This window comes from Pararge aegeria, chromosome 20 (genome assembly GCF_905163445.1).
Source record: "Pararge aegeria chromosome 20, ilParAegt1.1, whole genome shotgun sequence".
Classification (NCBI taxonomy): Eukaryota; Metazoa; Arthropoda; class Insecta; order Lepidoptera; family Nymphalidae; genus Pararge; species Pararge aegeria.
The window spans coordinates 4,504,614-4,517,242 of record NC_053199.1 but is presented as its reverse complement, the minus strand read 5'-3'; the positions used below and the strand labels follow the sequence as shown (position 1 = coordinate 4,517,242).

At 35.0% G+C, this 12,629-nt stretch overlaps 1 protein-coding gene across 1 annotated transcript in view; it reads left to right on the top strand.

Moving 5' to 3' along the window:
- The window catches only part of LOC120632655 (synaptotagmin-4), a 56,234-nt gene extending 48,756 nt beyond the window's left edge, over positions 1-7,478 (top strand). The window contains exons 5-10 of the mRNA XM_039902602.1: positions 1,320-1,454; positions 2,011-2,124; positions 3,029-3,140; positions 4,896-5,023; positions 5,724-5,916; positions 6,914-7,478. Coding sequence (XP_039758536.1) covers positions 1,320-1,454; positions 2,011-2,124; positions 3,029-3,140; positions 4,896-5,023; positions 5,724-5,916; positions 6,914-7,030 — 799 coding nt within the window. The 3' untranslated portion in view covers positions 7,031-7,478. The remainder of the gene's footprint in view (positions 1-1,319; positions 1,455-2,010; positions 2,125-3,028; positions 3,141-4,895; positions 5,024-5,723; positions 5,917-6,913) is intronic.
- Positions 7,479-12,629: the final 5,151 nt, after the last annotated feature.

The window sequence follows — 12,629 nt, the reverse complement described above, 5'->3', positions numbered from 1 at the left end:
AACGATTTTATTAGTACAGATACTTAACTATAGTGAAAAGTTGACTAGAAATGAAGCGCGTTGGTGCGTTATCTTTCGGAAAGGGTTTACATTGGTTAAGTACCCTATTTTACCCGTAGTTTACCCGGCAAAAAGGATGTCCGAATGGTCGGTACGAAGCTTTACGGTAGGCAATTTTATTACAGCATACTTTGATTATTTTCAGCAATATCGTTCCTAACGTAGCAATATCGTTACAGTACTTAATTAACTCTAACTGAAAAACTGAAAATAATAGCAAAATTATTTTTATAATAAAAAAGTTTTTGAAGTTGGCTGTCAGATAATGGATCCATTAAATACCTTACGACTTATTTTTAAGGCCATTTCTATAATATTGTTATGCCATTGTCACATAGTTTGCCAGTTTTTAGTTTAGGTCGATTAAAAATGGAAAAATAGCTTGCCAAATTTTAGAAAAAATATAGATATGTTTTTGATTGTTGTTCTAATAGTCCAAATTATGTAAATTCATATTGATTATTCGGAAGAGATCACTACGTAGCGATAAGGCCGCCCAATTGTATTCGCTTTGTTTTGAACAAAGTATCTTATTTTTTTCTGTACATTGTTTGGTGTGAAAGTGTATTCATTCATCCAAAGCCCTCTCTAAACCTAAAATATAAATAAGTATGTATATGAGAAAACTTAACTCTTAAAGGTACTAAACTTATTAGGTAGGTATATTAGGACAACTTTATATAAAGGCACGATAAGTTTCCAAAGGGGTGATGAATTTTTAGGGACTTCTCCATCAGGCCTCGATGTCTACTTATATATTTATATTTGAAATTAAAAGTTCTACCCCCGACGTGGTAAACGGATGTCATCATGCGAGTCTCAGGGAGCCGCTGCATCCAAGCCACGTATTAGCCATGCTATTTGCCATGGAATTTGGAACTTCCTACCAAATACCTATGTTTTTAAGGTTTCTTCTTAAAATAATCTTAATATATATCAATCTCTTGTCACGATGTTTGTCCGCGATGGACTCCTAAACTACTTAACCGATTTTAAATTAAATTGGCACACCGTGAGCAGTCTGTTCCAACTGAAGAGATAGGATAGTTTAGATTTTTAATTATAGTCGCATCGTCAATTTTATTTTATTGCAAATTATTTTTCTATAATTAATTGACAGTCACATGTTATATACATATAATACTACTATACTAATTTAAGGCTTAGCGATACTGAATGCTTTAAAAACAAAATCAAACGCAGACGAAGTCGCGGGCAACATCTAGTATGCTATAAAAAGTTTGTTAATTCTTTCATAGTTATGAAAATGAGAAGAGCGCCCTCGTGGTTTCGGTGGTGTCGTGCCAAGGTCTCCCAGGCCGCGAGCCCACTGGGCCTGACCCCTATGTCAAGCTGCAACTGCTCCCGGACAAACAACACAAAGTTAAGACCAGGTGAGCATTACAACAAATACAACGCGCGCTATTAAAGAATAGATTTAGATAAGGAGGCTCTGGTGCTGATTATTGCGTGAATTATACGTACATGTGTTAAATATAATGAAGACTTCATCTGGTTTTGTAATTCACTTTTTTACCCATTATGAATTTTATGCTTTTATCAGGATTGGTCTAGAAAGTTCTGATGTCAACTTTTAAGTTTCCTTTATTTTTTTCATTGTAAGTGAAGTACATAAGAAAGTGAAACATTGCTAAATGATTCCAGTTCCAGGAGGTTCCAGTTACCTAATAGTATCAATTAAAGGTAGAAACCCTTGGATTCTATAGACTAAACCAAATGCAAAGTTGTTGTAGTCATGATACAGTTTCTTATACTTTTATTTATTAACTGCTAAAAGTGAAGATACAAGGACACCGTAGCAAAAACGTAGAAGCAAACCTTGCGAAGCAGTGATCAAATATTTAAATATCCTTTTAATTTTGAAGGTAGAGTAGAAAAATGGTGTTTAATTCCTGGATATATTTTGATAGATGAACTTTTATATTGCAGGGTGGTGCGCAAGACCCGATGCCCCGTGTACGATGAGGACTTTACATTTTACGGCATCGCGCCTCACCAGCTCTCCGCTATCACTCTTCACTTCGTCGTCTTGAGCTTTGATAGGTAATACCATAGCATTTGAATAGTGACCTATGAATTTATAAACATAAAGAAATTTAAAAATGAAACTGAAATTCAGAAGGGCATATGTGTATAGAGACTGCGGACCGGTAAGAGAAGTGTAGACCATCGCAGTCTGCTGTGCGACCTTAAAAAGGTAACCTGGAACAGCTGAATTGCAGAGGTGACCTTGATTGGTAAAGCGTTCTTGGAAAGGTCTTGGAAAGGTTCAGCAGAGGACGAGGAAGTCTGTTACTAATGATAACGATGATGAAAGTACTGGTCAGTTTCGAGACCACATTGAGAGGTTTGATCCTCGAATCATAATGCAAATTTGAGAATAGGCAAACAGACAATTAACCGTTAAGAGATTGAATATTAATCTGCATGTTGTCATTGAAGTGTCTGTTCTTTTGTTTTTCTGAACATGCTGTCCTCCGCATGAACTACCTCAGGGAGAATTGATTTATAGTTGGTCTAGTGGACAGTTAATGTTCGTGAGATCCTATGAGTACATATGAGTAGTTTTGTCTGACTCGCTAAAGCATTAAAATTCCTTTTTGACTCCTTGTCTATTCGTGTATTCTTTTGTGTCAATATCATCATAATCAGCCTAATAAAACACTGCCGGACCTATACACCTATAGGTGATAGGGTTTTATAATCAGACCACCGACTCCGATGCTGAAACATTGATAATAATCCGGACTGATGGCTTAGCGTGCTCCTCGAGGAAACCGCCATCTTTCTAACTCCACAATGGAGATTTTTATTTGGGGAATCACGGATCGCAGAATCCGGGATTTCGCGATCTATTAACTGTCTACAACACGAACTAGAAGGCAATTCTCCCAGACGTAGTTCGTAGGAAGGACAGCATTTTACTAATTCCCTGCATTGTCCACAGATACTCTCGTGATGAGATAATCGGTGAAGTGGTTTCTCCGCTGTCGACACTGCAGCTGCACAGTGGTGAGGCCATGGCTCTCTGCAGGGAGATACAGCCCAGGAGCCTGAAGGTAAGATAGAAGTTTAACCTTCATGGAGACAGAGAGAGTATACTTTGTTGTTCACCAGGAAACACATTGAGTATTTCATATTATGTATTTTAAGTTATTAATTTTTCTAGCAGTATCATATTAGTCAGCGAACACTAATGTTCTTACATTTGCAATTGACTTCCAGATGGAGTTGGGTATTTTCTTCATTGTTTATTTCAAGAAGACCAGAATTTTATTAGAACAGTTGCAAACGCCAAATCTCTCTGTTAGTAGCGACCATAGCATATATCATCATCATCACCAACAGCCTGTAACAGTGGCAGACGGGGTGATTATCGCAGGAGATGGTAGTAGCGGCACGCAGGAAGCTGCTGCCCGTTCTTCGTTACATTCCATTTATAGCTTCGTACGACACCCGCGAGAAAAGCAGGAGTGGTGACACTTGTATTCTGATCCGCCACCATATATACTTCCAAGTTAACATCATATATCCTTAGATTTTTGGCTTCCCTTTGAGGTGACCGAGTTAGATTCCCCGCATCTCGAACTTATCGGAACTATGCGCGTTTTCAATTTAAGGAATTCACAATGTCAAATATGAAGTGGGAAAATAATTAAAATTTTGATAACTATAAATTTAAAATTATATTTGATTTACAACCAAGGTTCATGAATTGAGTTGGTAGGTATTTAGATATATATAGATGAGCATTTTTGATACACTTCAGTATTGTATGAGACTTTAGACGATGCAGAGATACCTCAATGTGTCTTCGTCGCTATCACTTGCTTTAACGGCTTAGGAAACATCGTGAGAACTCCATGCCTGCACCAAATTTAGTCCATAGGCGTAGTTAGTCTACCAGCCCGCACTTGGCCAGCATGGTACACCCTACAAAATCCCGTGGACACCGTTTGTTTCCCAGGGATATTTATTTATTTATTTATAATGGACAACCAGCAGTAGAGTACCTTGCTCTTTTTTGTTTGGGATGAGTCACATATTTAATGTTTAATCAACTATTTGCAGGTTATCACAGCATGCATTAAAATGTAAAAAGTCATTCCTATAAATGATTTACAGTTAATTATTAGTCTATTAATATAAACCTTATAAACCTTTAAAAGTAGCCTATGTTACTCTCCGTCCATTCAACTTACTTTATGCCAAAAATAAAGTCAGTTGGTTGCTTAGTAAACGCGTAAAGTAAGGACTAACAAACAAACAAACAAGCATACTGTCGCATTTATAATATAATATATCACAAGCGACCCGCCCCGGCCTCGCACATTGCAATACCTACTGCATGTCCAGCAATTTGGGAGTGATTAGTGATAATGATGATTAGACGCGCGCTTTTCATAGACATATTTACTATATGTCGCAAGCTGTATGCAAGGACGGATAAGCCTTCCACTTAAATTTACTTATTTTATTTATTTACTTGTTAAAAATAACATAACTTAACCGCTAATGAATGAAACGATGATCACTGTAAAAGTATGAAACTGCGTAACAGTGATCACGCCCACCTCCAAAACTTAAAATTTACCACTGCTCACTGGATATTTATCTAGAAATCGAAATACATTCAAAAATCACTCTATCTTTCGCTGAAAACTGCATTCAAATCTGTTGCGTTGCTACGCAACGAGCGAAGCGAAGCCCAAAGAGCGAAGCGTACGAGCGACTTTGTTATAAAAAAGAACAAAACGGAAGTATAGAAAGATAAAAGATAAAAAAAGATAGTGTAGAAGTATGCATTCGAACAGATGCGCAGCGTTGGTCGTGGGGAAGTGCTGGTATCCCTGTGCTGGCAGCCGGCCGCTGCGCGCCTCACCGTGGTGCTGCTGAAGGCACGTAATCTACCCAAGATGGATGTCACCGGCCTAGCTGACCCGTAAGTACCTATTTCTACCAATTTTATTACCACTGCCAAAGGGAGGTTTTGAAGACCCTGGCACAGCGTTGAGGGCTGTGGTCATAAGTGGGAGGTCCCGGGATCCCAAATTGTTAATGTTGGAAAAGATCAATTTTGCCGGCATCTTCTTTATAGAGTGTCTCCAGACCGATGGTTAAGTCACTACAAAAAGACAAACTTAAAGTTTCCAAAGTGTCTATAGAGTAAGGCTTCTTGAAATAGATAATTTTGAATTCCGGCATGGAAAATTTCTGGATTTTCTGTGGTCTCGCCTACAGCCGTCACTCGTTACTACCCTATCAATAAAAACGTGCAGCGATGTAGCGCTCTGGTTCGTTATCGCGAATCGATTAGGGACGCGGGTTTTATATATAATAACCCCATAGGGTCGCCCATTCCTATATAAGCTTGCATAATCCCATGCGTAATGTGCAACCAACTAACTTGCAGTGGAAAAGAAACTCCAAACATAATTATTGTAAAGGTTAGGCCATGGCATATATGCACACTCCACGGGAAGTTTACCAACGTACGAAACAAGAAAACAATAAAAAAAACACAACAAATAAACATAAGTTTACCTACTTACATAGTTTATAAGTATGTAATACTAACTAATGAGCCTTGGCTACTTGAAATAAAAGTTTCTTATTATCCTTATTATTAAACAATCCCGCAGATATGTGAAGATGTACCTGCTATACAACGGACAGCGCATCGCGAAGAAGAAGACACACGTGAAGAAGCGCACTCTCAACCCGGTGTTCAACGAGTCGTTTGTGTTTGAAGTGCCGGCAGCTCCCAACGTCACGCTCGACCACGTGTCACTCGAGTTACTCGTTTTGGACTGGGACCGCGTAACCAAGAACGAGGTAACATCTTCTCTTTCAGAAGACAGTCTTTAAGAAGAGGTTATAGCTTATGCCTATGGACAATTCTCTCTCTGGTCGTTCCTTCATCACTGAAGATCGTGGTCCTGGTCAGATCTCAACTTCGCGTTGGTATTCGCTATGAAGGATTACAGCAATAAAAAGAAATCTAGATAGAACTTGGTTGAATAGTGATGAGATACGACGAAAGAAAGTTGAAGCAGCGATATCCGAGTGGGCAGGACTTCGGCTTCACTTTGGGGGGACAGAGTTCGAATCCCAGCACGCAGCTAATTTTTCTAAATATCAATTGCTTCAACGGTAAAGGAAAACACTCTCTCCATAAAGTTCTCAAAGTTGTGTGAAGTCCACAAATCCGCATCGGGTCAGAGTCTTAACTCCTTCTCATGTTGGAGAAGACCTGTGTCTTAGTCGGCCGGTAATGGGTTTATATGATAAAGACTATATGCGGTTTAGGTAGTTAACGTTGCACAGACTAACTCTTGGTGCGTCATATCGACGGCCGGTTGGCGCAGTTTGCAGCAACCCCGCTTCTGTGCCCAAGGCCGTGGGTTCGATTCCCGCAACTGGAAAATATTTGTGTGATGAGCATGAATGTTTTCCAGTGTCTGGGTGTTTATATGTATATTCTAAGTATTTATGTATATTATTCATAAAAATATTTATCAGTCGTCTTAGCACCCATAAAACATGCTACGCTTACTTTGGGGCTAGATGGCGATGTGTGTATTATCGCAGTATATATATATATTTATATTTATTGACCTTCAGTTTGCAAACAATGCGAACGGTTCAAAGTCAATGATTAGCACTCAAGGGTTTTTGAATGTCTGCTACTTCTTTTATCTCTGGCTTGATTTCACATCCTCTAATTATTTATTTTACAGTAAAACTTTTTATTATGTTTTGGTGAACAGTAAAGTGTATTAAATAAAAGTACTGTTATACTTTTAATAATAAGTATGATCTTTGGCCCCAGGTGATCGGCCGCCTGGAGTTGGGGGCCGAGGGCGCGGGCAGTGCGCGACACCACTGGCGCGAGGTGCAGGCCGCCCCGCGCCGTCAGATCGCGGACTGGCACAAACTGAAAGAGTGAGCCGAGCTTATTCCCACTTCGCCCGTACCACCCATACCCACGCATCCTCCCCCCGCCCACACAAGGTACCCCCTAGCGCTGCGGCCCTCGAGTCTACCTCTGATCTTCTCCAAATATCTGGGGCCGTCTAATGTTGTGGTCTAAGTAACTGCCGCAACAGTCTGCATCAGTTATTGAAACATTTCTATTCGCGTTTTGCATCTCTATTTTATTAGAATCCGGGTACGCATCTCGCCAGCTCACCTCGAAGGGTATAGCCCGAGAAAGTGCTTGAACTTCTAGTTCAAAAAGGCTCGGTGCTGGGTATGTTTGCGTCATTAACGATCCAAGGCTGCCTCGCGAGAAAACAACAGGGCTTAGAATGTTTTAGTGTGATATCGTCCGCCATTTTTATTTATTCAAAAATAGTGGCAATGCGACAAAATGTAAACTGGCATCAATATAAACTAAAATATATATATATATATTATATATCAAATTGTACTCTCTTGATATGTATTTATGTCTCTGTAACTACTTTTTTTCTTTGGTGTACAATAAAAATGTACCTATTCATTAATTCATCAATATAAACTGGTGTTATTTCAGATGAAATCTTTTAGAGTATCAAGTTTCCGAGATATAATTACCAAATCTATTATAATGCTGTGAATTTGAAAAGAAACTAAAAAAATAGTTCTATTAATTGAAACGTTAACTGAAAAAATCGTTTATGACAAATTAAAATATACGTAGTTGTTAAAGTAATCATTAAAATCGTTTAAATAAATATAAGAACAATAGACTTCAACGTTATCCAAGCATTCTGCGAATAAGTTGTCCTAAATCTAAAGAGGTTTATAATCTGGAATACTTTTTTTAGTTTTAAATCTTTGCACAGATTGTGTAACGAAATCAGCTCAATTTTTGGAATCTTCACGCTCTACTAGAATTTTTCTTATACAATAAATGTTCATATTGATTCCAGCTATAATATCAAACACTTTATAGTATGGTCGCCATTTTGAAAATTTAAAATGACGGAGGGTATGTTTGTAGGCCCTTTCTTTTGCTCGTGCCCCTAAGTGACTAATGCAGTATTTTTATGCGTTATTCAAAGACTTCTTTAAAACATATCGTTAGAAACATGGTTGGCGGTGATTGGTGATAAAAGTGGGTTTAGCTTATTTTCTGTTACCTGTCTTATAAAGTAAACATTCTTTTCGTTTTCATTCCACCTACATCATGATATAAGTGTGGTATGTTGATGCTTACACTTGGGGCATCATAACATGCGTGAGCCCAACCTAGCGCGAAAACGGAGCCATGAATATAACTACTAAAATAGTGACATACGACATTTTTCATCACTTTCGCAAGAAAAAAGGAGACTATTATGTATGGTCACAATTTTCAATTTTACATATACCAATTGTATAACTTGCAAAATAAAGTACGAACAACTCAAACGAGGTAGGTACTTATTATGAAACACAAATGATGCAATGTGTAAAAAAACACGTCTTTTTAATATTTACGATAAATAGGTCTTGTAAGAAGGTTTAATTTAATTCGGAAGAAAAACAAACTTAACTATATAGAGATAATCCCTTTTTATTTTATTTGTTTCATAATAAATTTAATGCACTTTTTTTGAGCAATGAAAAGATTGTTTACATTATAAGACAAGTTATAAAAAATGGAGTATAGGTGCAATATTTGCAGCACAGTAATACTGATGTACCTAATTAAAAAAAAACTCCGTTCAAATAAACATTTTTGTGAATAATTAATTCGAAAAGTATTTAACATCTTTAAATATTAAATTAGTCACAATAAAATTGTATTCAATATGTATGAAATAGATAAATATCAGATGCAGAACTAAAGTGACCTAAAACAAAATGTTAAACTTGCTAACCCATGGAGGTTTAGGTTTAAAATCAAAAGTTTTGAAGGTCACTTTAATGCCATGTGCACTATCATTGAATCATTAAATTCATCCGCGTTTTGAGGCGAAAAAATCGGGTAAGTGGGAAGTTAAGTTAGCCAAAGTCCAGAAACAGGTAAATGGTTTCTTTAGCGATAATTTGGAAATTAAATGTAGTGATATTTTGTATTAGATAGATGAAATTTATTTCGTTACCAATTAGGACGTTTCGGATCTCATAGTTTATTCGACGACTCCTGCATGTTCTTTGAAATTTTCGAACGCACATTTTGAAAGTAAATGTCCGTTGATCGTGTCACAAAAATTAGATACTTTAAGAATTGAATAAATAATTTAATATCTAAAAAAATATATACAGTTTATATGTATTCGATTTTGTAAAGATATTCATATACCATATATAACAATGGCACTGCGAGTACATCACTTGTTATATTATGGTTATAGTTGCGATAAAAAAATATGTGTATTTTTAGTTCATTCATTGGTGTGATGATAAATATTATAAAATGAGTATACTTTCGATGTTTTGTAATTGAAACAATGATTGTAACTCTATTTTCAATAAATTAAAATTTAACATACCTATCTAATTATAAGACACGTAACGATTGACACATTTAACACAAAATGCATTACTTATTCTGATAATTGGAGTGTTAGTTTTCTTTAATTTATCAGTTCTGAGTAAATTTTAGTTTATAGGTAAGTCAAAGTGAAGACCACTCGGAGTTATTCTTTATATGTAGGGTCATTTTTTTATGAAATTTTACTTTTAAAAGAGGTTATATTTTAAGCTTTGCTGGTTACTGTGTTTAAGAGTCCTTTTTTGTAATAAAAAAGTATATTTTGCTGGCAGAATATGAGCTCATTTGTATTTATGTAAGCTCACTATGATTTTTCTATTGTAGTTAAGGTAAAACTACATTTTGATAAGTTTGAGATTTATTTGAAAAGATCATTTTGTGTAATTTGACATTTCCAATTTTTAAATACGTAGAATTTCTTGTAAAGTAGTAATTGTATCTATCGATTAATAATGTTTTTATTTTGTGAGCAATTAAGATATTGTATTCAATGTCAGTTTTTCTAGTACGTATAAGTGGGGTTCTCGTAAACCTAGTAAGATTTAAGTCGCTGGTAGAAGCAAGTTAAAATTAAATCTGATTAATTGATATTCATTCAAGTGTTAGATAATTTATTAATAACATTTATACTTACTTACTATTGGGAACTTATCATCTTCATAGGTAAATTGATTGATGAAAGACAGAACTCCCATTAAGTTAAAGTTATAGCAAAACTGATATTGTATGTAAGATAATAATATTTAATACTCAAATTGAATATTAGATCTTAACAAATTATGTACCTACTTACAGTTAGGTTATAGGAAAAAAAAATCTATTTTATACTAACTGTAGAATTAATCTGTAACTTTAGAGTTATACCTATAAATATATGTAACGGCTCATTCGACGAGGCTTTGAGCTTTGTAGTCACTTGTACCTTATAGTCGCGAATCCCATAGATGCTTTTATCTATTTTCTTCTTAAAATTTTGCACAACATTTTTACTACAAGTGTTGTTGCTGTCATCTTTCACATACACGTATCTCATTATAGATTACCATACACTTTTATATAATCGTAAAGAGATAATATTTTTTTCATATTGGACCATATATTAATAGCCTTTACCAATCAACCAAACAATGTAAAGATGACATCTTAATCAGTTTACCAAGGATTCTTTGTTATGTATTCTACTAAAAGGGGTAATATTTCATTGTGCTCGTTTAGTAATGATACTTACAAAACCACTATAGACCGCCGATTGGTTTCTGAGTACAAGGCCGTGGGTTCGATTCCCACAACTGGAAAAACTCTCTCATTGTTTATCTGTATATTATAAGTATTTATTTATTTTATTCATAGAAATATTTACAGTCATCTTGTACCCATAACACAAGCTACGCTTACTTTGGGCTAGATGGCTTCGATGGTATATACTTATATATATATATATATAATTTTTTTTCCCCTTTGAATCTGTATGTGCCCATTCAGAAAAAAATAATGACATGACGTCAAAAAGTGTAATTGAGACAAGCAAATTGAATACTGCATACTAAAACGTTATGCAACCCAGACTTTACATTGACTTGGATCACAATATTGCCCCGTTTCACTCACATTATTATATGTCATAAAGTACATAACATAGTAATCGAATATAATTAAATATGTATAATATTAATCATAGACTTATCGATGTTAAAATTATTGTAGCTGCAATAAGGAATAAATGTGTAGTTATGATTTGTAGCTCTGTCTATGTTTAAAAATAGAAAAGAATTCTTTGAACTTTGCTTTGTGACTAAGTCATTAAAATTATGAAACGTCTATTCATTTGCTTGCATAAATGTACAATTTAATATAAAATATCGTATATTATTTTAACATTTAATTTAGTAACAACCTTTGTAACATAATAATTCCTTTTTTCTGTAAATACATTTCTTATCGAACAAATACACCGGGAAAAGTGTAATTTAAATTTTTATTACGTTGTTTATTCTTTAAATTCAACTAAGTAGTTGTTAGATTTAAAAATAGTGTTAAAATATAAATTAATGGAATTACAAATATACTAAACCTCAAAAATAAACTTTGAGATATACTTATATATGGATGGAGTAGGGAAATTTGTCATTTTTGTATAATATTATTTCTTATGAAAAAATAATACTCCATACTTCTACATTCCAACAAAAGCAATAGTCGAAACTGTTACCTAATTCAAAAATATTGTGATATTGAAAAACAACAAAATCATGCTTTAATTTATTCGCTACATAATACATTCAATTGAACAAGTAGCATTTCAAATAATCGTGTAATACGTTATTCACACGATTATTTGAAATGTTACTTACACCGTCTTTAATGTTATTTATTAACCTCACAGTTGGCTTTTAGCAATGATACCATTAGGCGGGTATTTTAAATAACATAAAATAGCGATAAAAAACATATTATGAAAATTGAGCTCAGGAGTTGTGGACTTTACAATGAATAATTGTTAAGATAAGTACTTATTTAACAATTATTCTTTCTAAACTCAACATCTCCTGAGGATGCTCCGGTTTCGGAGCGTAACGTGCGTACAGGGTACTTTGTCGAAGATCTGTTTGGTGTGGTGAGTATAAAGATTGAAGAAATCATAAATCACACCATACAGATTCTCTTACTTTTCGCGAAGTACAGAAAAATGAGCTTAATTTTCATACGCCAAATTCAGCAAAGTAGCGCCTGCTTTTATCCGAAAAGAAAACGGTAAAAATACTGTGTTGATGACGTCGAACTCAATGCCCCTTTTCTACCATATACCTATTTACCTGAGCACCTAGTAGGAGTGCAGCGAAGTCTTATCATTTAATGATATATTTATTCATAAAACAGGCTCTGAGTTACTCTAAGTAGATTCTTTCTGCCTAACGATGCTCCCATATAGCAGCAAAACGTGAGTGTTTTTTGTTTTCTGTTTGCGAAAAGAATAAAAAACCGACTAAGTTGAAAAAAATTTGCATTCCGTACCAAGGTGCAATATAAAACAAATGCAAATCGAGCAATAAAAACAAACATATTTTTGTATACTTATGAATGT